Raw genomic sequence first — 17,494 nt, 5'->3', positions numbered from 1 at the left:
TCTTGAATCATGATTCTTCAAGTCGCGAAGTCTGAACGTGAGGCCTTCACCCTGACCTTTTCTGCGATGCACAATGCTTTCATGGTCAACTTGCCCCTGTGGCCGGCCGTCCGTCGATCAATCACGATTGTCACCGTCAGCTAGGCTTCGCGCGCAGCTCCGAGGTTCGGCATGCTACGAATTAATCACGGAAATAGCTGGGATACCGGTACTGCGACTGTATACTCTTGCTGCATGAATTCGTGACTAGATTCCGAATCGCGCATGTGTGCGATGGACGTGCACGACTCGTGATTGATTGATGCACGCCCTCCTCGCGATTCCGACGTCCCGATCGTGCATCATCGTGCACCTCGGATGAAATCAAGGTTAATTGCGAGCGCTCGATTCGTGCTGTGAACCTGCCGCTGGAGTCGAGGCATCACGCTCACAAGTCATGCAAGCTGGCTGTATACAGCCACGAGTACAAAATTAGACCTGGCCCAGCGTTCCCAGCTTCTGCTGCCACTCTTGAATAGCAACGAACGGACAGAAGGGGATCGAGCAATCATGCGGGCTGATCGATTTCCGCCGCGTCGGCAGATCAAGTGACCGACCGTAAGGCACACTTCATTATATTGAACGCGCGTCCACAGCACAACCTCCGACCTAGCATTAGCGGAGTCCGCGAAGTATCCGACATTTTTGATTCGTGATTCGGATTGTGATTACCTAAATTGGTCTCCGACTGCAATGCGACTTTCGAGCGAACCCCGCGCTTGATCTTGTCACGAACGGCACCAGGGAAACATGAGCTGGAAGCTGACGCCGCGCTCCGCAAGCGCATGCCGGATCGGCGGTTCCGCCGGTCTGGCCCTGCGGCTAGAGTCGCGGATGCCGCATACATGGAGGTAAAACAACGTCAATCGCGAATGGTCATGCGGCACAGTGTCGCGACTGACACGCTCGCACGTCTGCCCTTTCGTCAGGGGCAATGACAAAGGTATAAAGTGTGCTCATTCTGCCTTCACAATCCAGACTCCCCTCATCAGTCTCGAGTATCTCGTCTCTACAGCCATCTTTTCTCCTCACGAACGATTACTATCGCCTTTACGCTTGCCTTGCAATACCCAGTCTCTCAAGCGTTTCCAGCACTGCTCAAAATCGATCCCCATCGAGATGTTCTCCAACAAAATTGCTCTCACTTCCGCCATTCTGGCCGTTGCATCGATCGCATCTGCCGCGCCCCTGGACAGTCGAGCACCGCCTGCAGGATGCTCGGAAGCTGCACGCTTCGGCACCTTTTCAGTGCAGCCCGCCTCTGCTAAGATTGGCGACGTGAGTGACGCAGGTGGAGACATAATGACATCGATCGCAGACTTACACCGGTGCGGCTCGCATTTGCAGGAACTTACCGTCACCTACACTCAGAAGTGCGCGGACTACGCCAACATCCACCCGACATCACTCACTCTGACTCTCGGAGCGAACCAAATCCCTTTCGCCGTCATCGAGGAGAACAAAGCGTACCCAGGTGATGGCAAAACCTTGACCTTCACCACGACTGTCCCGGACACCTATGCGCCTGCGCACGTCGACCCTTCCAAGCTGAACCTTTGGGGAACAATCAAGTTTAACCAACCGGGCCCCAAGGGCAAGGAGGCTACGCACCTCTACAACTTCAGCCAAAACTTTGCTTTGACCCAGTAGATGATAACCAGACCACTCGTCTGTCTTGTTTTTATTACGATCGGACACTTTCCTCATCATCCTCTCGCTGCCTCCATCTTGTGACATTTGACCAGCACGCACCAATCCGCATTCTTGTTGCATTTGCCTGTTTCGCCAACCGTTCAGACTGCGAGCAATTGTTGCAGATTCGCCAGTGCTCTCAAGGCGGGGCGGGTGAAGTGCGTCGCATCTGGAATGGCGAGCGTCTTGGTCTTAGATGACACACGCCCTGCTCCTGCACAATCCACCATCGCAAAGCTACTTTAAGAGACGGCTTCGCAGGCAGCGCAAGCGATCCATCGCCGCCTTCACCTCCCTCGCTTCACCGCTGGGTGCCTCACCATTTCTAAGCGAGCAGAGCACTTTAGCATCTGTAAAAGTTTTGGCTCAGGAGTGCCTAGTCTGACTTTGACCCATGCGGAGGCAGTTCGATAACATGTCATTTTGGTCGGGAAAGCCGTCGACATCGCAAAGACGCTTGTGATTGCGATGACGTCGTCATCATAGCCCGGAAGACCCGCACTCCGATCTAGCCGAAGATGCTGAGCACATCGCACATCCGGCCAGTTCTTGACCAATTTCCTGCCTTCATCCCTCATCGGCGAATCCCCTGGGACCGAGGAGGTCCTGCACCACGTCCGCGGCGTTGTTGTGCTGGAGACAGGATCAGGAGTGTGTGAGTACCGAGTGATGAGCATGTAAAGAGTATGTCGATAGCCACTTACCTCTGAGTAGCACGGCACGGCCACGAGCTGCGCCGACACCCTTGCCACGCATCGCGTTTGGACCCATACCGCGCGCCAAGAAGGGCTGTGAAGCGATGCAGAATGAGTCAGCACCTTGACTGAGTACTCCTCGTATCGCCCAAGCGTGGACTCACTGCTGCTCTAAGGAGGTCGGGAACGACGACGAATCTGCACAAATTGTAAAGTACGTGTGCGTTAGCTTTGTAATTCACGAGAAACGTGCTGTGTGGAACAGCGTGCCAGACCTTCCCTCTTTCCCAAAAAGCAAATGTGAAGACACCGCAATTGCCATTGCTGGGCTACGAGCGACACGAAGAAGCGCGAGCTGGGGTTTCAGGACGCCCGTAAAAGCGTGCGCTGATTGATCTTGACGCCCTCCAGCGCCACGGGTGGATGTATGCAGGCCTGCGTCCTCTAATAGGTACATCGCCGCTGCCCCCCTGCATCGCAACCGCTTCGAGCGATGAAGCCAAGACTCACCTGATAAGTGAGCCTCTCAAGTAGCATGTTTGCAGCTTGCTCTGCTTTCCATCCCTCGCAGTGACAGTCACTTCCGCCATGCAAATGTTCATCGAATCCTCTGCATCCACGAGCTTGCCTCTGTAAGTCGTGCCTCCTTTGACCTCGACGGTGACAATATGGCCCACTGCTTCGAGCAAGCACTTGATGGTAATGTGCGAACTTGCCGACATGTCGGCAAGCAAGTACTGACAGAGCGCGACACTTGCAACTACTCGCGCTGATTCCCGGACGAATGCGTAGCCGTGGGTCTCACGGGAACGCCAGAGAGGTGAAGAGATAACTGCCAGTAGCGATATGCAAAAGTCAGAACAAGCAAAGCTCTGAATGCGAGTCTGCACTCTTTGAGAGAGTGTGAGGAACGCAGCGATTCGGGCCAGTGGAAGGGATTGTGGTATATAAGTCAGAATCGGTGAATTGTGCCATCAACAATCAGAATAGGTCAATCTGGATCTGAAGAAGTTAAAGTCAGAAGAGTGCTGCGCAACTGCGACGTGCAGTCGCGTGATCGAATGAGTGACTTGCGGGCGACTGAAAAGCACGTTACGCGTCCCACGGAGGACTGCCACTCGCGAACATTCAGTGATGACTGCGTTTGCTCGGTCGACTAAGCCAAGCCCTCTCTTCTTGGCGCCAAGTCTTGCGCGGCTGCGAGCGCGACGCGGACAGTGACCGCAGAAAGACACCGACGAGGGAGTCATTGCAAGTTGTCCTGCTGCATCCATGCACCCCTGCAAATACGGCTCGATCGAGGCTTGAGACATTCGTCTCAAGCGGTACTGAAGCCCAGTCATCCTACTCTCGTGATCCGCCTGCTCAGTCGTCAACGCCACTGCAACACGCCCGGACGCAAAGCGTGCACCTGGAAGCAATCGATTGAGCAGCATAACTGCATACAAGCGTAACGTTTAGACCCAAGCAAGAACGCCGCTGTGCGGCTTTTGCTGTCATGCTAGGACCGGGACGCTTGGAGTTGATTGAGAGATCCTGATTTGTCGATGTAGGATTCGATGCGTCGAATGAGACTGCCAGTACAGTGGTCCTGTTGCTTGCTAGATTGGCGATCGTCATGGTGCGGAGAACCGCCTTCACGGCGATATTCCCGCCTGCGGATGCTGTTGATCCCGCGGTACCCATGCAGCGAGCCGAACAGCAGTGGCGAAGAGTCTCTCTCCACCCTCAATTGGCCAGAAGATTGCCAAGATGGGCGTCGGAAAGTCTTCGGCGCCAAGGCCGAGCTAGAAGGATGCATATCGGGAGCAATGACCCCTTCATGTGGGCGCTGTGGAGCCCCGCTCCATCGAGGTTTCAGGCGATGAGCGCTCTGGACGGGTGCTTGCAAGGGACAGTGTAGGCCCACCAGCAGGTGCTGATGCTGACAAGTCTATGAGCGGTACCTGCGTCATGTTGAATCAGTGCAGCAAGTGCGGGGATGCGGGGACGCAAATCCTGGGTCTTGTGCGTCCCTTGGGAGAAAATGGTGCCTGTACGGGTATCTTCGCCCAAGATCGAGTGCCTTGTTGTGTGCGTGCGAGGGGATAATGCCCGAGAATCTTACGAGCATATATAAGGCGCAGACCAGAAGATGCGCTTTGCTGCGCTCTCCGCAGCAAAAATCGTGGTATCACCAAACTTCCTTGCTAGAAACCACCGTCAAGATGCCTGCAAACAACATGCGCAGGCCATCCACGCCTGATCGAGAAGCCAAAAAGGAAACAGAGACTGTAAGCGGCGTGCACGTCGCGACTAATGACCGTGACGACGCCGAGGTTAGTGACAAGGACAGCTCTCTGAACGAAAAGGACAACGAAAAGCAAGGCGACCGCAAGCTTTCGGAACAAGATCCCAATGCCCTTCTGGCCAACCCGCTCAAAGCCCTCAGCCGAGTAGAGGTGGCAGAGAGAGCCAGAGCTTGGGCTGACGAAGCTGGCCTGGGCGAGGACAGAGAGCTATTTGCCCGCGCTGCGCTCGTGGCGCAGAATCCCACTCGCTGGGACGAGATGCCCGAATTGTCGCAAGAGGAGAAGGATGCCCTCACCTTTGAGCAAGACCATCCTTATCGTCAACCAAAGGCGCTCTGGCTCTTGGTACTGACGGTCTCGCTTTCTGCAGCGGTGCAGGGCATGGATCAAAGCGCTATCAATGGAAGGTGGGTGCGCAGCACGGTGGCTGCTCGATTGGAATTCTTCGTTGATCCTCGCGTGCCATTTCCCATCTCAGCTTGCTTTTCTTCCCGGAGCAGTTCGGAATCGCCGACAGATACGATGGGTGGCTGACGGGCATCATCTCAGCTGCGCCTTACTTCTCCTGCGCCATCTTCTCATTCCTTAGCTCGCCATTGAACTACTACTTTGGGAGAAGGGGGACCATTGCCATCACGTGTGTGATTGCCATGGTCACCTGCATCTGGGCAGCGGTCGTGCCCAGTTGGGAATTGCTCTTGGCTTCGAGGGTTGTCCTCGGTCTGGGAATCTCTCCCAAAAGTGCCACAACGCCCCTGTATGCAGGTGCGTCTGACTCGCTGGTTCGAACATGCTAGCGCCCGGGAATGCGGAGCTGACAGAATCTCCCAATGCGCAGGCGAGTGTGCACCAGCAAAGATCCGTGGACTCTTGGGCATGCAGTGGCAGACCTGGACGGCTTTCGGCATCGCACTTGGACAAGCAGCTTCCTTGGCATTTTACGGAGTGCCGGACAGCAGCGGCATCGAGGGTCTCAACTGGAGGTTGATGCTTGGTGCTCCGGCTGTGCCACCCCTTGCCGTCTTGGCGCTCGTTTATCTATCGCCCGAATCGCCCCGTTGGTATCTGGGCAAAGGACGAAAAGCTGAAGCCTTCCGCTCGATGAGGCGTCTGCGAAACACACCGTTGGAAGCCGCACGAGACATTTACTACGCCAACGAATTGCTCGAAGCTGAGAAGCACCTTGGCGCCAACAAGCAGCGCAACGCCTTGCTCGAGCTCGCATCTGTTCCGCGCAACCGAAGAGCTGTAGAAGGGTGAGTCCATCCGTGATCGCGCACACTACTCGGCACGCGTCGCTGACCTGACTCTTATCACGTTCCAGAGCTTCGTTCGTGATGTTCATGCAGGTGGGTAGAGCGCGTATGTGTACGTGTGGTTGACTGAGCACGGACTCACCAATTGATCCTATGCGAAAATGGCAGCAATTCTGCGGTAAGCGTGGTGTACGATGAGCCAACGGTGCCTTGCAAATGTGCGGCTGACCAATAGCTGGCACTTCACGCTTGCAGGCATTAATGTGATTTCGTACTTCTCATCGCAAATTTTCGTAGATGCAGGTAAGTGGCAGGAAGTGGTCGAGAAATTGGTGAGAGCTAAAAGCTGATCATCCTTTTCGATTTGCCCTCTCTTTCAGGCGCCACTCCTCGCAACGCGCTTGTTGCAAGCTTTGGCTGGGGTGTGCTCAATTGGCTCGCTGCGGCTCCTGCATTTATCTCGATCGACAAATTTGGCCGTCGAACGCTGCTCTTGATCGGGTATCCGTGCATGATGGTGTGCCTCCTGATCTCGGCCTTCTCATTCCTCGCCCCTCAAGGCTCCCCCGGCCGTATCGGAGGGGTGGCCGTCGGTATCTACCTTCATTGCTTAGCCTACAGTCCTACTGCCGGTCCTGTCCCCTTTACGTACTCTGCCGAGAGCTTCCCTTTGTATGTTCGAGAAAGCGGAATGGCTTGGGCAGGTGAGACAGGTGCTCCGAAACGTCTTGCCCCGCTCGGACTGCTACTGATCGCTGTCGCGGTCAAACGTCTGACCCCTTCTACAGTCTCTGTTTGTTGGTTTTTCAACGGAGTTCTTTCCCTCACGTGGCCGTCGATGCAACGCAACTTAGGCTCGACGGGAGCGTTTGCATTCTATGCAGGCTGCAACGGCGTCGCATTCGTCGTTGCCTACTTCTTCCTCAAAGAGACCAAAGGACTCACGCTCGAGGAGCTGGACTCGGTCTTTGGCGTCAGCAACCACGATCACGCGATCTACCAAGCAGGAAAAGCATCGTACTACGCGAGCCGCCTGACGGGCAAGCGAGCATCCAAACCAGAACCCCTCTACGCCCACGAAAAGCTGAGCGCGGAAGAGCGCGCGGCGCGTGGGACATTAGCACCGGTCGCAATGGGCCACTAGCTTCGCGAAGATGCGGAGGCCGGCTGTGAAGATCTGTCGGCCGCAGGCTCGTGCTCAGTCTGCGCTTGACATGCACATGGCACATTCCCACTTCCTCATGACGACGTTTTTTTTTTTTTTTTTGGTTCGACGCTCCGCTTCAATGAATGCTCTCAAGACTGTCTCACCCATTGAATTCTCTGTGATTTTGCACTCTTTGCACGACCACGATATTTGGCAATCCCAATCTTAATGTAATGACCAGACGCCCGAGTCATCCCGGTGCAGCTCTACGGGCCTGCGCTCGTCCAAGCTTCTCCTTCCAGCGTCCAGGATAGCCGTAGTCAGCACCGTGTCATGGATAGTAGGCATCTGTCGGCAAAGTCAAGAACAAAGGTTAAGCTAGATCTGTTCGAGCCAAGCCCGCTCACTTGCCATCAACTGACAATATGATCGTACTGCGAAACACTGCGGCCCTGATTGATGCTAGAGCAAGCGCGGCAAAAGTCTGCTATGCTTCGATATCCGTAGCCATTCTGACCATCGAAGTGGCCCTCGGCATCTGGGCTGTACTTCATGTAGAAAGGATTGACGTATTGCGTGCCCGTGCCATCATCTTCGGGGAGTACGCTGTAGCCACGGTGAGCTTGGTCAACTTTGATCTCTCCTCGCTGACCAATGTAGTCTGGGAGCCAAAGACGTGTGAGCAGCTTCTCAACGTATAGAAACCGCGAAAGAGGAAGACGTACGGAAATTCTGCTCCGAGTGCACACCTGCTCCTTTTGGCGCTGCCCAACTCGCTGTGAATACTGCAGTCCCTCTACTATCAGCTCTAAGTTCATCTTGAGCATCGAGATTCCCAAAGTCGACAAGCAGCTGTCCAAACGAGGGGCGTCAGGCGGATCATCGAGAGCGTGGCACAGGATACATGCTTCCCTTGATTGAGAATGCTCACTGTGATGGTGTCCTCGGTGCCATCCGCACAACCAGCATCGGTGGCTACACCACGTGAGGCGCTCGCTGTTACACGGACAGGTAACGCGCGAGCTTTGGTGAACCACAAAAGAATGTCGACGTGGTGAGAGTTGAGATAGTACCTGCGGGCATCATGATTGGAGGAGATCAATGCAGAGCTCGATTTCAGTCGAGGAGAAGCGACTCACGATATGTCGCTGTCCACACCGGCCCAAGACTGAGAGCAAAAGAGTCAAGATCGGCGCACGTGTCAATCATGTCGGGCTGACTCACCTTGAAGGTCTTTAACTGAGTCTGCAATCGCGAAGCGACGTCAGCGAGCTGCGCAACTGCTCACGGGGTCACTGTGATGCGACGCACCTTTGGCTGGGACATGTAGGCCGAGAAGAATTGTAAGTCTCCCAGTCCGTTGCATTTGTCCTTGGCGTCTGCGTATACGGGATCCCATCTGTGTGGATGCCGCACATGTGTGAGCGGATGGAAGCTTCGTAGCGCGCGCAATTGTGGCGCACCTCTTGTGATGCTCGACCATGCACAGCACACCCTGAGGGAGAGCAAACAAACTTCTCCATCAGCACATAGCATTCTTGTTCGACCCATAACCTCAACTAGCCGCTTACGTGCTCTTTTGCGAGCGATGCCAACTCCTGGTGATGCTCTAGGCGCTGCGTGGCTGGCTTTGTGACGAGCACGTGAAGCTTCTTGGTGGTGATCGCGTATTTGGCGATATCGAAATGTGTACTGTCGGGTGTAAAGATGGTGATGGCGTCACCCGGTGATAGTGCGTCGATGGCAAGTTTGTCTGCGAGTCGAGCAGAGTGTCAATGAGATGCAGCTTCGGTTGCTTCGAGAGATGCGAAATGTCGAGCTGCAGCACTGACAAGCTTCTGCATCCTTGTGTCCAGCTGGGGGAAAGGCATTGTAAGACACATCCATGTCGCGATATCTGCAACATGATTGGGCACCGTGATGTTAGCGGACTCGTGGCTGCTCGCTTTGCTCATGGCGCGACGAGCACCTCACTTGCCAGCGATGTTCTGCTCAAAATGGTGCCTAATCTGTACATGTTTATCTCCATTGGTGCCTACCATGCTCAGATTGCCTAGCGGGGTCAAAGGGGCGCCGTGCATTCAGCGATCACTTGGACAAGCAAGCATACACGCGTACTGACCCACCAGATTTCTTCTTCTGAGGTCGAAGAGAACCAATGCGACTACGCCGATCTCTGCGTCACGCACCAGTACCATGAGTTCCGAGCCATGTCCAACCTCTCATCAGCATTGCCTCTATACCTCCGCTTGTTCTCTCCTCGGTGCCAGCTCACTCTTGTCGCTCGTGCTTTGCGCCCCGCCCACAAAGCCCGTCGTGTACTCTCCCGTCCCCACCATCAACACATTTGGCTGCTTCTTCTCATTCGGCATGGCTGGTCAGCTCTGTTTCAGACGTGATGGTAGTTATCAACCAGGAGGCCTGATCCGGCCTGCGCCGACGAGTCCAGACTACAGTCAGAGTCTGAGAGTATATCCACACAAATCTGAATTTGAACGCAGTGGTGCGTCGCTTGATTTGGAGAGCACGTTCTGAGTTAAAGCGCACATATCCATCCATCTCAGGTCCGCGGAGATCCGTAGCATCGCTTCATTGCTGGGCTGGAGCATGTCACCACGCATGCTCTGCATGCACGGGGCGCCGCCGCGGCATGCTCGCGTGCGATCGCGACTCGCGCAAGACGCGAGCGACCTCTTGCGCCGCGGACGGCACACGCGGAAGCGCCGACAATTAATCAACATCATGCTGCATGCATGCATGCATCACGGCTAGCATCTCACGACTCGACTATGTATATATATAAGACGGTACCGTACCAGTATAGCTGTTGTGACTAGCGGGCGCGCACCCGCGCCCTCGACCTGTGCCCGTATCGACCCTGCTGGGGAGCTAGCACTTTCACATTGGCACCAGTCCCTGCGATTCGCATGTATATATGGTGTCTGACGAAGTTTGCGTCGTATCTCGTCCTTCGCATTGCCTTACCGTCACGATCAATAGAGGCTCAGACGAAGCACGACGCCAACACAAATAAGAAGCACCGATGTCGCGGTTGAATCGGCATCGATCGCGGGCCTCGATGCGATCCGAGGTCGCGCCCGTAGATGCAGCCGTTCTCGAATCTCTCAAACGTCGACGAATCGCATCCCTCATTGGATCCTTCATTGTAGCTTGCTCAGCTGGAGTCAACTACGCATTCAGCTCGTTTGCGCCTCAGCTTCAGGAGCAGCTGCAGCTGACCAGCACGCAGATCAATGTGGTGGGCGTGGCTGGAAACATGGGCGTCTACCTATCCGGTCCATTCTGGGGCCGATGGGTGGACAAGCAAGGTCCAAAGGTGTAAGTGTATGCGGAGAGGAAATGTGCCAATGCGATGCGCTGATGCGTACGATTTATGACTCAACATGCAGCGCACTGCTGGTCGGCAGTGCCCTCGTCCTGGCTGGATTTGGAGGGCTATCCCTGTCCTACACGCACACTGCGCCGTTCCAAGACGCCTCGCCCTCGACGCTGGCCGTGCTAAGTCTGTTGACTGGCTTGGGGAATGCTGGTGCCTTCACAGCGGCAATGAATGCGCAAGCCAAGAGCTGGGATGGTAACCGACGCGGCTCAGCTACAGCCCTCGTCCTTTCCGGCTTTGGCCTATCAGCATTCCTGTACTCTACCCTTTCACACCAACTCTTTCCTGGCAACACCTCCGACTACCTCTTGCTGCTAGCATTCGGGTGCGCTGCTTCCTTCTTGGTTGGTGTGCTGCTCATTCGGATCTTGCCGCCCGCAGATGCGAATCCGCTACTGACACGGCGGGGCAGTGATGGTCGTGGTGCATGGACGCAGGCACCAGCTGGAGATGACGAGGAGATCGGGCGCCTAGAGCAGAATGCAGACGTAGATGAGGACGAGGATGAGGAGAGGGGTCGATTGAGACCTCATGTAGGTGGTAGAAGGCGCACCAGCAGTGAAGTTTCTGCGAGAGCCTTCCTCAACGCCCCACCTACCGACGAAGATACAACTAGTGCAGATGAGGAAGATATGAATACTCGCGCAATGTCGCCTGCTACGACCCCTTCGAATGCAGGTGCGGGTGCGACACCTGAGGGGAACAAGGGCGCTCCTAGCAGTGTCGATGTCACAAACTTCAACCTCTTGAAGCAAGCAGACTTTTTGCTCCTCTTTCTTATTATGTCGCTTATTAGCGGAACTGGATTGCTGGTCATCAATGTGAGTGGCGTGAGCTTTCTCCGCAAGCTGATGGGATCGCTGAAACGACAACCTTACATAGAACATCGGCACAATCACCCGGACACTGTTTGAATACAACAAGGGTCGCAAAGACGTGCCTGAAATAGCCCTTGACGCACAAAATCTACCTCGCGAACTGATAGACATCCTCACGAAGGACGAAAAGGCAATCGTCCAGCAAGCGCAAGCACATCAGGTCAGCGCCATCTCACTTGGAAACGCCAGCGGCCGCATTATCATGGGTGAGCTGCAGCGATGTTTGGGCTATGTCGGCCAGTGCTGAGAGCTCTTGTCGTTCGCCCACTAGGTTTACTTTCGGATCTATTTGTCAGCTCCACAGGCGATGCGAGGATGCGAGTCTGGTTGCTCGTCCTGGTGTGCATACTCGCTGTGGGCAGTCAAGCGCTCGCAGCTGCTCCAAACACGATCACGACCGTGCACAGGTTGATTATCATCTCGCTCGGCACTGGATGGATGTACGGCGCGCTGTTCGGTCTGGCGCCCGTCTTAACATTTGAATGGTTCGGCTTGAAGCATTTTTCGCAGAATTGGGGCTACGTCAGCCTGTCGCCTGTCATTGCGGGAAACATCTTCAACCTCCTCTTTGGCAAAATCTACGATAGCCATGTGTCCAAGGGAAGCGGCAGTGTGCACCAGTGCCCGCTAGGCGAAGAGTGCTACAGGTCGGTCTTTGAGATCACCGAGGTTTGCGCTCTTGCAGCTGCGGCTGCTAGCTTCCTCCTGATCGTTCGTCGTACAAGGGACGTACAGCGTGTTAGAAATCCCTTCGCGGGCTTTTACGGACGTCTGAGCAACGCGGTGCGGTAGCGCTTCGCGTGCAGTAATAGCAATTCAGGTTGCCTCGCTCAATCGCTTGTCCAACTTGTTCGGATCTGGGCGACCTGTCTGTGTGAAAATATTACATCGGCTTCATCGAATGAGAGTATACTGATTGACCATCTACCGTCAAGTCCGAGTGTGAGGTTGCCGCCTGCTGGGACCTGTGCCACGTGGTGAGAGTTCCACGTAATAATGTGGTGGCGAACGCAAGCTCGCACCAAGCTACGCGGGGTACCACCACGGCGTGCAGCAGGAGCTGGCACCACTACTAGCATGCAAGCGCGTCAACGGTCCCCATGTGCGTGTCATGCGCACGAAGGTATGGGATGGCAAGTTGCGCACAAGCCTTTTGGCGGGCGATTGCATGCACGAAACGACGCGAGGGGGCGGCATGAGTGACGGTGTGCATACATACAAACCCGCCTCGGACAGTTCGAACTTTTGAAATTGCTGTGCGTTTTGTGTTTGAAAGGCGATCGGGTTGCTTCCATGAGACGACAACGACTTACATCGACAAGTTTCCATTTACCTCGACTGGCAACTCCAAACTCAAGACTGCTATATAGGTGCTCACCATCACCACCACATCAAAGTCACTATCGCTGCTTGATCATCGGACGGCACAAGCTGACGTGAATTCCGCGGCCTCAAGACACAGCTGTGTATCATACTCAAAACAGCTGGCGACCATGTTCATCATCAACTGGTTCTGGGTAAGTGCGCTTGAAGGTTCAAAAGTCGAGCGCACTGGTCCGCTCGTTCAGCCTCGGTAGTTGGTTCATGTCGGAATTGCTGACGAGCCTCTTCTTGTACACCTTGCTCTCCCACAGGACGTACTTGCCCAGCTAGGTCTGGCTCACAAGAATGCCAAGATCTTGTTTTTGGGTCTGGACAATGCAGGAAAGACGACGCTGTTGCACATGCTGAAAAACGACCGTCTCGCCACGCTCCAACCTACTTTGCATCCAAGTGCGTATCTGCCCTTACTTCGAGGTCACTAGAGCTTCCTCACAAATGATCTCCTTCGCGTCTCGCAGCCTCCGAAGAGCTTGCCATCGGAGCTGTCAAATTCACCACCTACGATCTGGGAGGTCACACTCAAGGTGAGCTGACTCGGACCACTAGCACGTAGCGAGCATCTGCTCACATTCCTCGCACTTGCAGCGAGACGTCTTTGGAGAGACTACTTTCCCGAAGTAGATGGAATCGTCTTTCTGGTCGACTCTCAGGATCACGAGCGATTTGGAGAGGCGCGCGCTGAGCTGGATCAGCTTTTGAGCATCGAGGAGCTCAACAGGGTTCCTTTCCTCATCTTTGGAAACAAGATCGATGCCGAGGGCGCTGTTTCCGAGGAGGAGTTGAGAGCTGCTGTTGGCCTGTACCAAACGACTGGCAAGGTGAGTATCTTGGAATTTGTCACACTGCGTCACGGTAGGAGGTAGGATGGAGGTCAAAGCTCGAGTGCAAAGTGGTCCTCAAGTGGTGTAGCGCGCATTTCGACATGCCAAGCGCCAGGATCTGCCTCATTTTTCGAACTCGCTCGGGTTGAGTGGCAAGCGCTGACTCTGCTCGATCTACCACTCAACCTGTTGCGCAAATCAGGGCAAGGTCCCTCTTAAGGGTGAGTCTGGCTCAGCTGCATTCATGCATACATAGCTTGCTGACACCAAATCGTTGCCTTGTCGCAGACATTCGACCTATTGAGATGTTCATGTGCTCAGTCGTCATGCGCCAGGGCTACGGCGAGGGCTTCCGTTGGCTCTCGCAGTACATCTAAAGCGCCCATTACGAGCGAACAGACAGAGCGATAGCTTTGCGCGATCGCTGATCCCAAACAAGAAAATGACTCTACAACACACGGAGCGATTCCGCAATGGCTGTACATCATTTCCGCTGCCGTGTGGCCGGGTCAATCGATAACTTGCTCTCGATGTCTGGAAAACAGCTGCGCAAGGTAGATGTGGCAGTCTTGTCGGCATAAATGATCGCATACAAGGGGCACCGAAGTCTTGACACGGTGCGCGCAGGACAGGGAGAGAAGGGAAAGGTATGCACTACGCGGTGGGCAGCAAGGAAAGCAAAGAAAAGCGCAACAACGGGTTAGAATTCTGGGCTAAAGGGCGGCGCCGCGTGGCAGCTAGGGTGCTGTTGATTTAGAGTACACCACCCAATTTGGGTAGAACAGGGCTGAGGAGGCCGTCCTCGGCAGGGATGGCGGCAGTGTAGTAGCTTGCCGCTACCAGCTCCGCACCGGTGCGTTGGATAAAGTCGCGCACATCGAAGCTAACCAACTTGAGCAGATACTCGAGCTGCGAGGGATTGTAACCGGAAGCAGGCTCGCGGAATACGCTGACGGTGTACCTGTGACCGGCTGGGTTGCTTAGGTTGGGAGGGGGCGTGGCGGGAAAGTACTGTGGTGTTGACGCGGACACACGATCAACGATTGCCCAAGCGTTGCTTTGCGAGTGGACAAATTTACTCACGAATCTCACATCTTCTCCTGATTGGGAAGCTGGACGGCCGCATGAAGCCGAAAGACCTCTTCTGAACCAATGGAGGAAGGAAGGAATGCCAAGAGGAGGGGGAGCATCGATGTCGTTGATGATGAGGGTGTACTTCGTGTCTCTATCGGCACCGCGGGCCGGCGGAAAGTATACGGCAGGCGCAAAGAGCGTCTGAGTGAGCGGATTGACACCATCTCCCGTCTCGTAGAATCTGCCGGAAAAGGACTGGGTGATGACCGTCTTTGGATCGAATTCGGGTAGCGCTTCTGGAATGAGACCCGAATCTCTCATCTGCTTGAGCTGATGAGCACGATTCTGCGCATTGTTGGCTAGACACTGCTCGTGCTTGGCTTGCCGCACGGTGAGCTTCGAGGTGTCGAGAGGCGATGCGACAGCTGATGAGCTGAGCATCAGCAGGGCGGCGGTAATTGCAATGGCGAATTGATCGAGCTTCATGGTGAGGAAGTTGGCCGGAGCGACGGCTTGGTGTAGGTGGAACGTGGGAGGTGAGAGTGGCGTCTCAGCGTGTGGTCCAGGAAGACGTATGTGTTTGAATATAAGGGTGCGAAGATGACACAACAAATTGCTTCCTCTCGGCCCCACAGCTAGAACGCTGTTTTCCGTCGCTAATTCGCTCTAGCCCTCCTCAAGCCGCCAGACTGAGACGTGGTCTCAAAGCTCTCGCGCCCAAGACATCGATTAGGAATTGGCCTCGCGGACAGCAGTCGAGAAGTATGGAGCATGACGATGAGCGAAGAACTGCCTGGGCTCGATCTAGCGCTACGCAAGACCTTGGCAACGACGAGCGGACAATCCTCTACGCGGCGGTGGACCCTACGATAGGAGCGCTAGTGAGAACGATGCTTTCGTTCACCTCTCACAGAAGCCCCCTCTACATTTGCCGTGAGCGCAGATACCCTTTCCTAGCCTTGACAAACGGGTGGACTTGCGTGCGCACATCGCGGCGTTAGCCAGAACCCACATTTCCCCTTGTGGGGGCACACAGCTCAAGTTCTGCTCGGAGTGTGACTGGATGCTTCGAGCCCGAGGCTCAAGCTGTGGATGCCGGAGCAACCACGAGCCTTCACTCAAGAATAGCAGCACGATTCGGCGACCGCTTCCATGTGCTCCGTCCACTCACGTCTACGAATGGCGTGCCGATCGTCAGGAGGGCGCTGCCTGACGATCATATTCAACGCGCACTCATGACCCGTAATTGCCAGGTGAGCTTCCTCGACGATCGCCAAGAAAACAATTCGCGGTGCGGGTGCGGGGCAAAGTAGCGAAAGGTCAACGACGGTCAGCACCCGCGTACATGCAGGGAAATATGCAGCGCCAATCTTCACACTCCGCGTGCCTGTTGGCGCTCTAGCGTCACAGCGCAGGCAGCGTGTGTAGGCGCGAGTGTATCGTGCATGTGGTTGTCTTGGATCTGCTTGAATCTACTTGTTGATCGACTATAGGCGCACGCACCGTGCCTGGGCTCTGGGATGTTGATATCATCAGTAGCGGGACTTCATTGCGGGGATGTTCTCTACCGGTTCTTCCGTGACCCTCATGGAGGGCCCGTACGCTTGGCGCTGTAAGAAAGCGGGTAAGAAAGGGGATGAGCACGCAGTTGGCACGCTGCTACAGATACTCGAATGCCGACACTGTGACCATATCGCCTCCACTCGAGACTTCCACACAGGAGCGCATACTGACGATGAAGTCCAAAGGAGGCTCCGTCTTTGGCTTTTTTTGCTCATTGCCATTGAACACGGTCCAACCGTGATCTGGATGATGACGATAGAATACGTGCTCCGAAAGGCTGATCTCATCCTTGACCTTTTCGAGGTAGTTGCGATTAGGCTCCCACTTGGCCGGCACCTTGTGCGTGTGGTGAAAGGTGGTGATGACCCGAGCTGTTGGTGCTGCAACGGCTTCGCGCAACCCTTCGCTCTCCGCTTTTGCTGCTGCTGCCGACATAGAATGGCCAAGCGGATGCCCAAGGACCAAGGCATTCGCGGCGAGCAGATGGAGTGCGATCGATTTCCAAGACATCTTGTTATGGTTGATATCGATCGATCGTTATGAGAGGGGCTCGAGTGACTCAACAATCGTACAGAAGAATAGAGAGCGGATGAGACAGACCTGGATGAAGTCATTGCGCGCATCTTGGTGCCACCGCGACACACTATCCGCGAAGAATGGTGAATGAAGCTGGGTGGCAAAACTGCTGGCAGAGCGGTCAGAGGGCCATTTGTCCGCACAAGCCGGACATGGGCCGAGACTGCAAATAATAGCAGCACCCAGACTCATCATATCAGGGTTGTGATTGGCATCTAATTCACAATTCACAATTTGAATGGTAAGGATGTTGACAATATCACTTCTTCCGTCGTCGTGTACAGTACCTCCCTGATGCGGCTCACAACACACCGCTGAGGCGTTTTGCGGTGGCGGTGGCGGGAACAGATCCGATCTAATACAGGCTTCACGCGAGGAAGATTCCCCAAGAGCAAAGGTATGCGTCACGAGCACGAGCGAGGCAACGGGAGCCTCTGGTAACGGCCACTGGCGCTGCCTTCATTCACCTTTACGATTCTGGATACGATACGAGTTGAGGATCCCTGCGGCATGCCTGCCTATCTGCCAAAAGCTTGAAGTTCTCAGCCATCAGGCACCTATACGCGTTGGAGCAATCGGCGAACGATTGCCACAGCAGTCGGGAGTGAAGTTGAAGCACAAGTCAAGTGCGCTCCTTGCTTTGCCTTCCCGAGCGTTGTGAGGCTGAAGAGTCAGAGAG

The 17,494-nt window shown here is 55.0% G+C and overlaps 8 protein-coding genes across 8 annotated transcripts; 4 read left to right on the top strand and 4 right to left on the bottom strand.

The window, feature by feature from the left end:
• The first annotated feature begins 905 nt into the window (after nt 1–905).
• On the top strand, nt 906–1,987 carry IE81DRAFT_321316 (hypothetical protein). The gene is made up of 2 exons (XM_025513302.1): nt 906–1,317; nt 1,387–1,987. The coding sequence occupies exons 1-2, from the start codon at nt 1,159–1,161 to the stop codon at nt 1,687–1,689; spliced, it is 462 nt and encodes a 153-aa protein (XP_025371582.1). The 5' UTR covers nt 906–1,158; the 3' UTR covers nt 1,690–1,987.
• On the bottom strand, nt 1,948–3,433 carry IE81DRAFT_321315 (Sm-like ribonucleo protein). Its single transcript, XM_025513301.1, has 4 exons — nt 2,937–3,433; nt 2,591–2,624; nt 2,436–2,520; nt 1,948–2,364 (listed from the first exon to the last, which is right to left on the bottom strand). Exons 1-4 carry the CDS (start codon nt 3,146–3,148, stop codon nt 2,306–2,308), a joined length of 390 nt encoding a protein of 129 aa, XP_025371581.1. The 5' UTR covers nt 3,149–3,433; the 3' UTR covers nt 1,948–2,305.
• A 1,115-nt stretch (nt 3,434–4,548) lies between these two features.
• Nucleotides 4,549–7,117, top strand: IE81DRAFT_364935 (hypothetical protein; the record flags this gene model as incomplete). Its single annotated transcript, XM_025516899.1, has 8 exons — nt 4,549–5,124; nt 5,196–5,482; nt 5,556–5,973; nt 6,042–6,066; nt 6,142–6,151; nt 6,229–6,276; nt 6,354–6,677; nt 6,762–7,117. The coding sequence occupies exons 1-8, from the start codon at nt 4,634–4,636 to the stop codon at nt 7,115–7,117; spliced, it is 1,959 nt and encodes a 652-aa protein (XP_025371580.1). The 5' UTR covers nt 4,549–4,633.
• A 162-nt stretch (nt 7,118–7,279) lies between these two features.
• IE81DRAFT_340074 (NAD(P)-binding protein) lies at nt 7,280–9,492 on the bottom strand (the record flags this gene model as incomplete). Its single annotated transcript, XM_025515598.1, has 12 exons — nt 7,280–7,468; nt 7,543–7,781; nt 7,846–7,972; nt 8,052–8,193; nt 8,260–8,288; nt 8,345–8,365; nt 8,432–8,519; nt 8,584–8,615; nt 8,692–8,873; nt 8,953–9,017; nt 9,095–9,173; nt 9,396–9,492. 12 exons carry the CDS (start codon nt 9,490–9,492, stop codon nt 7,346–7,348), a joined length of 1,224 nt encoding a protein of 407 aa, XP_025371579.1. The 3' UTR covers nt 7,280–7,345.
• A 471-nt stretch (nt 9,493–9,963) lies between these two features.
• IE81DRAFT_321310 (MFS general substrate transporter) lies at nt 9,964–12,292 on the top strand. The gene is made up of 4 exons (XM_025513300.1): nt 9,964–10,459; nt 10,531–11,341; nt 11,403–11,604; nt 11,670–12,292. Exons 1-4 carry the CDS (start codon nt 10,200–10,202, stop codon nt 12,188–12,190), a joined length of 1,794 nt encoding a protein of 597 aa, XP_025371578.1. The 5' UTR covers nt 9,964–10,199; the 3' UTR covers nt 12,191–12,292.
• Nucleotides 12,293–12,665: 373 nt separating this feature from the next.
• IE81DRAFT_321309 (putative GTP-binding protein SAR1) lies at nt 12,666–14,133 on the top strand. The gene is made up of 6 exons (XM_025513299.1): nt 12,666–12,915; nt 13,033–13,171; nt 13,240–13,305; nt 13,367–13,599; nt 13,805–13,823; nt 13,891–14,133. The coding sequence occupies exons 1-6, from the start codon at nt 12,892–12,894 to the stop codon at nt 13,977–13,979; spliced, it is 570 nt and encodes a 189-aa protein (XP_025371577.1). The 5' UTR covers nt 12,666–12,891; the 3' UTR covers nt 13,980–14,133.
• A 222-nt stretch (nt 14,134–14,355) lies between these two features.
• Nucleotides 14,356–15,162, bottom strand: IE81DRAFT_345648 (hypothetical protein; the record flags this gene model as incomplete). Its single annotated transcript, XM_025515939.1, has 2 exons — nt 14,356–14,613; nt 14,686–15,162. The coding sequence occupies 2 exons, from the start codon at nt 15,160–15,162 to the stop codon at nt 14,356–14,358; spliced, it is 735 nt and encodes a 244-aa protein (XP_025371576.1).
• Nucleotides 15,163–16,208: 1,046 nt separating this feature from the next.
• IE81DRAFT_364930 (hypothetical protein) lies at nt 16,209–16,889 on the bottom strand. The gene is made up of 2 exons (XM_025516898.1): nt 16,411–16,889; nt 16,209–16,286 (listed from the first exon to the last, which is right to left on the bottom strand). The coding sequence occupies exons 1-2, from the start codon at nt 16,860–16,862 to the stop codon at nt 16,262–16,264; spliced, it is 477 nt and encodes a 158-aa protein (XP_025371575.1). The 5' UTR covers nt 16,863–16,889; the 3' UTR covers nt 16,209–16,261.
• Between the last annotated feature and the right edge of the window lie 605 nt (nt 16,890–17,494).

Source organism: Ceraceosorus guamensis (genome assembly GCF_003144195.1).
Source record: "Ceraceosorus guamensis strain MCA 4658 unplaced genomic scaffold IE81scaffold_11, whole genome shotgun sequence".
Taxonomy (NCBI): Eukaryota; Fungi; Basidiomycota; class Exobasidiomycetes; order Ceraceosorales; family Ceraceosoraceae; genus Ceraceosorus; species Ceraceosorus guamensis.
Note: the sequence above shows the minus strand (reverse complement) of the source record. Positions and strands in the feature narration are given on the sequence as shown.

Excerpts from the sequence above, each read along its gene's own strand:
- IE81DRAFT_321316 (XM_025513302.1), top strand. The coding sequence starts at position 1,159 with ATGTTCTCCAACAAAATTGCTCTCACTTCCGCCATTCTGGCCGTTGCA. Across the intron at positions 1,318-1,386 it reads CCTCTGCTAAGATTGGCGAC|GAACTTACCGTCACCTACAC; the intron begins GTGAGTGACGCA and ends TCGCATTTGCAG.
- IE81DRAFT_321315 (XM_025513301.1), bottom strand. The coding sequence starts at position 3,148 with ATGTCGGCAAGTTCGCACATTACCATCAAGTGCTTGCTCGAAGCAGTG. Across the intron at positions 2,625-2,936 it reads TTGAGAGGCTCACTTATCAG|ATTCGTCGTCGTTCCCGACC; the intron begins GTGAGTCTTGGC and ends CAATTTGTGCAG. Across the intron at positions 2,365-2,435 it reads CCGTGCCGTGCTACTCAGAG|CACAACAACGCCGCGGACGT; the intron begins GTAAGTGGCTAT and ends TCCTGTCTCCAG.
- IE81DRAFT_321310 (XM_025513300.1), top strand. The coding sequence starts at position 10,200 with ATGCGATCCGAGGTCGCGCCCGTAGATGCAGCCGTTCTCGAATCTCTC. Across the intron at positions 10,460-10,530 it reads GACAAGCAAGGTCCAAAGGT|CGCACTGCTGGTCGGCAGTG; the intron begins GTAAGTGTATGC and ends CTCAACATGCAG. Across the intron at positions 11,605-11,669 it reads CAGCGGCCGCATTATCATGG|GTTTACTTTCGGATCTATTT; the intron begins GTGAGCTGCAGC and ends TTCGCCCACTAG.
- IE81DRAFT_321309 (XM_025513299.1), top strand. The coding sequence starts at position 12,892 with ATGTTCATCATCAACTGGTTCTGG. Across the intron at positions 13,172-13,239 it reads CCAACCTACTTTGCATCCAA|CCTCCGAAGAGCTTGCCATC; the intron begins GTGCGTATCTGC and ends CGCGTCTCGCAG. Across the intron at positions 13,306-13,366 it reads TCTGGGAGGTCACACTCAAG|CGAGACGTCTTTGGAGAGAC; the intron begins GTGAGCTGACTC and ends TCGCACTTGCAG.
- IE81DRAFT_364930 (XM_025516898.1), bottom strand. The coding sequence starts at position 16,862 with ATGCGCGCAATGACTTCATCCAGGTCTGTCTCATCCGCTCTCTATTCT. Across the intron at positions 16,287-16,410 it reads AGCCTCCTTTGGACTTCATC|CGCCAAGCGTACGGGCCCTC; the intron begins GTCAGTATGCGC and ends GCTTTCTTACAG.